This window comes from Sinocyclocheilus anshuiensis, unplaced genomic scaffold, assembly GCF_001515605.1.
Source record: "Sinocyclocheilus anshuiensis isolate Anshui unplaced genomic scaffold, SAMN03320099.WGS_v1.1 scaffold421, whole genome shotgun sequence".
Classification (NCBI taxonomy): domain Eukaryota; kingdom Metazoa; phylum Chordata; class Actinopteri; order Cypriniformes; family Cyprinidae; genus Sinocyclocheilus; species Sinocyclocheilus anshuiensis.
Window position 1 is genome coordinate 826,548 of NW_015540859.1, and position 3,778 is coordinate 830,325.

The 3,778-nt window shown below is 38.6% G+C and overlaps 1 protein-coding gene across 1 annotated transcript in view; it reads right to left on the bottom strand.

Moving 5' to 3' along the window:
- Window positions 1–469: 469 nt before the first annotated feature.
- LOC107687948 (ornithine decarboxylase-like) overlaps window positions 470–3,778 on the bottom strand; it is a 5,334-nt gene continuing 2,025 nt past the window's right edge. Inside the window, exons 3-9 of the mRNA XM_016485443.1 lie at window positions 3,454–3,626; window positions 2,680–2,896; window positions 2,510–2,593; window positions 2,255–2,417; window positions 1,884–1,999; window positions 1,585–1,799; window positions 470–608 (exon numbers count right to left, since the gene is read on the bottom strand). Coding sequence (XP_016340929.1) covers window positions 470–608; window positions 1,585–1,799; window positions 1,884–1,999; window positions 2,255–2,417; window positions 2,510–2,593; window positions 2,680–2,896; window positions 3,454–3,626 — 1,107 coding nt within the window. The remainder of the gene's footprint in view (window positions 609–1,584; window positions 1,800–1,883; window positions 2,000–2,254; window positions 2,418–2,509; window positions 2,594–2,679; window positions 2,897–3,453; window positions 3,627–3,778) is intronic.

A 3,778-nucleotide genomic window follows, 5' to 3' on the forward strand; every position in this document is an offset into this window, starting at 1 on the left:
AAAGAATGTTGGGAGAACATTTCATGAAATGGCTACTTTTCAATCCCTTAACACTCCTCAATAGAAAGTAGCATGAGCTTCCATTTGAATCTATAAAAGGGGGAGTCGGTTCAGGAATAAACTTTCCTCCAACACACAGAAAACTACACATACGATTAAAACCTCCCTCATATCCTCCAGTCAAGTATCTGGCCTCATGATTTACAAGTATATACGTATACATAAAAAATTACTTAGAAATAAACAGCCACAGGACTGTGAGCCTTTCAGGTTTGAGCATTTGCAACATACAAACAAAGTGAAAAACAGCTGCATTTAGAATAGAAATTTAGCTATTGTTATTCAACAGCACATATTTGGATATGGTGGACCTCAAGACAGGGTTTGGGTGTAAATCACTGGAGAACTATGATAAACCGCTGTCTGAATGAGAACTGGCTCTCGCTCTGGCAATCTGCATTGAAGAGCATCACAGCACTTGAGTAGGGCACGGCTTGGCTGGCACATCCAATGTGCTCTCGCGTCCGCAGTGGGATGGCACGCTTCCAGCGCACTGCTCCTCAGCAGCAAGCGGAACCCCCTGAGCATGGATCTGCTGCATACGTTGCCTGCAATGAAAGTGTCGATGAATTCAGTCAGTCAAAACCCTTTTCCATTAGTCATTCTTTCAGTACAAGATTTGTATCTTGTAAACACCATCGTTCGCGTAGTACATCAGGGTTCTGTCATTGGATGGTGTTATTTCTAAATAAAACATTATTTCTTAACATTTTTAAATGTAACATAATATTAAGAAAAAGCATCATTTGCTGAAGTTATACATCGACAAATTCAATGTTTATATATACATATACATATACATATACATATACATATACATATACATATATACACAAAACTTTAAAAACAAAAAAACAAAACAAAAAAAGGTTTCCATAGGAAAGCAATTCAGAAGCAATCCCATCTCTTTCATATCCATTTCAAATGCATCAGTGGCACACATTTCAGGTCAATAATACAGATTTCAGGTCAAAAATAATATTAACTTACTAATCAAGTATAAAATGGAAATGGTCACGGAGGAAGAAATCTGTACGTGTCTGTGTGAAGAGGAAGATCTAATTTTCAAAGAATGTTGGGAGAACATTTCATGAAATGGCTACTTTTCAATCCCTTAACACTCCTCAATAGAAAGTAGCATGAGCTTTTTTTTTTTTGCATTTTCGGTCTTTAATTTTTAATCTATCAGCAGTTTATTAGTAATATAGTTGTGTTTGTCATTTTTATTAGTTTTGTTGATCCTGCCTGTTTAGCTTTGTTTATTATAGCTTCATTTTATTTCAGTTTGAATACATCAAGATACACTCCATTTTTTCTGATTTTAGTTAACTATAAAAACTCTGAATCAATTAAAAAGTTATACTGAATTAAGGGTGTCAATCCAGTTCCTTCGGAGTTTGACATCAGTAAGCCTTTGTCTTATTTTAGTATGGTGTTCGGTCTACTTTGACAATAACTCAAACATTAAAAAGAACTGTTAACGATGCTGAAAGTAATGAAAATGGGTTCCCACATCCTACTTACCAGGCTGTGCGGGACATGATGTAATGAATATCGGGTTTCTGGAAGCCATTGAAGGTGGAAGATGCGGCTACAGTGTAGGCACCCATGTTCTCAAACAGCAGCCAGTCACCCACCTGCATGTCAGGCAGGCTGCACTGCTCCACAATGCGGTCCAGCCCATCACAGGTCGGGCCCCAAATGCTGCATGGGTACATGCGCTCATCAGGCTTGGGTTTCTGTAAGAGATTATTGGTTACATGTTAGTCTCAGGGAAGAAACTCCATCTAACAAACAGGAATCTGATGGACTCATTTCCGTACCTTGTGCAGAGTTGGCAAGACATGCGCATGGTCATACAGAATGCAGTTGAAGGAACCATAAACCCCATCGTTCACGTAGTACATCAGGGTTCGGTCATTGGCCCCATCCTCTTCTTCTGAAAAAATTAAGAAATTCAGTTAAATCAAATCTTTTTTTTTTTTTATGTAATGCTTTACACGCTACAGATTGCTTCAAAGCAGAACCTCAGTTATAAACGGGACAATAACAGGATTATTCATTGCAGTGAAATTGATAATATTACTGAATATTAGTGTGTAGTTACTGAATATAGTCCTTTAATTGAAAGTCTGAGAATAATCATTTTAAGAGCACATTAGAAACAAACATGGTTTTGAATGTTTGCTTTTACCGTCTGAGGCTGATTGCTCCTTCATGATGACCTTTTTGGCAATGATGTTGACAGCCAGCGTGTACGCAGACGCTACATAATAGCGGCCAGGTTCAGCAATGATCCTCACGCCGCAGTCAACAGGGAAATATTTATCCAGTGCAGGGTTAATCACAGCAGCGATCTGCCAACCAAAAAAAACCCCACAAGTTAAGTTTGGTATAACCTAAACATCTTTGGTGACTTGAAGTTAAGATGGTGATCAAGAATAAATACCTCTTCGAATTTCAGTTTGGTGTCATCGGAGCCTGGAAAGCCTCCTCCAATATCAAGCAGGGTCATGTCATATCCCAGTTCCGCCTGGTGGACAATACCATTTTCAGACTAAGTATATATTCTATTGCATAAATGTGTAGTTTGAATTTTTATAGCATAAGACCACTTACCCCCATGTCAAAAACATAGCGCGCATCTGAGACCGCCTGGCTGTATGTCTCAGGATCAGTGCAACCGCTGCCCACATGGAAACTGACTCCAATCACGTCCAGCCCGAGCTCCTTCGCCCTCTCCAGCAACAGCCGACTGCTCTTTAACGTGGCGCCAAACTTCACACTTAACCTGCACACCGCCTTGGAGTCGTCGGTGGCGATACGGAGAACCAGTCTGCAGAAACAGAAAATGTGTTTAAATGTCAGGAAAATCTTGTAACAATGCACAATAATTTTTGTTTTATTATAATTTTTAGTGGTCACCAAAATATATAATTGTCAGCCGATAAATTGTTCTGTTTGGCAAGTATCATGAGCAGAAAAATGTTTAACGGTCACAAAAATCTTGCCACAATGCACAAAAAAAATTTTTTTTTACTTTGAAGTGGTCAAACCAAATCAGCTTATATTTGCCATTTTTATTGACATAATAGGTTTACAGAAAGTTTATCTAAAGTAAGTGTTTATTTCACAGATTCAACAGTAATTTTTTTTAACTGATACATGTCCAAATAATAATTAATTTTACTAAATACGTTAAAATAAACAAATATATTTGCAATAACTGCTTGTTTTATTCCCTGTTGCTAATTTATATGGTCTGATATCAAATATAATCCATTTTATATCGGTCATCGGCCACCCAGTTATCAACCATCAAAAAAAAACATACTGGTTGATCACTATTATTTTGTGGTGAAATGTGACCTGTTTTCTAGTAAAGTTACTCACTTGGCATTCTCATGGCTTCGTGCCACCTTCATGAGCTCCACTTCACTGTCAAATGTCATCATCTGCACTCCATGAGCAGAGGCGTATTTGATCTGAGAGACCTGCTTGCAGGGGTTGGCGTAGATGATCCTGCTCGGCTCCACACCCACAGACTGCACGATCTGGATCTCGGTCTAGCAGAAGAGACGAAGATTAGAAGTTGGGTTAATACAGGATTAACGCTGCTACATTCTTGCCGTTTGGTGCTGATGTCATGCACTCCAGCCCTCTACGAACACCTTGGCAATTGAATCGCCATTGGCTAGTAAATTTTTTTGTTTACTCG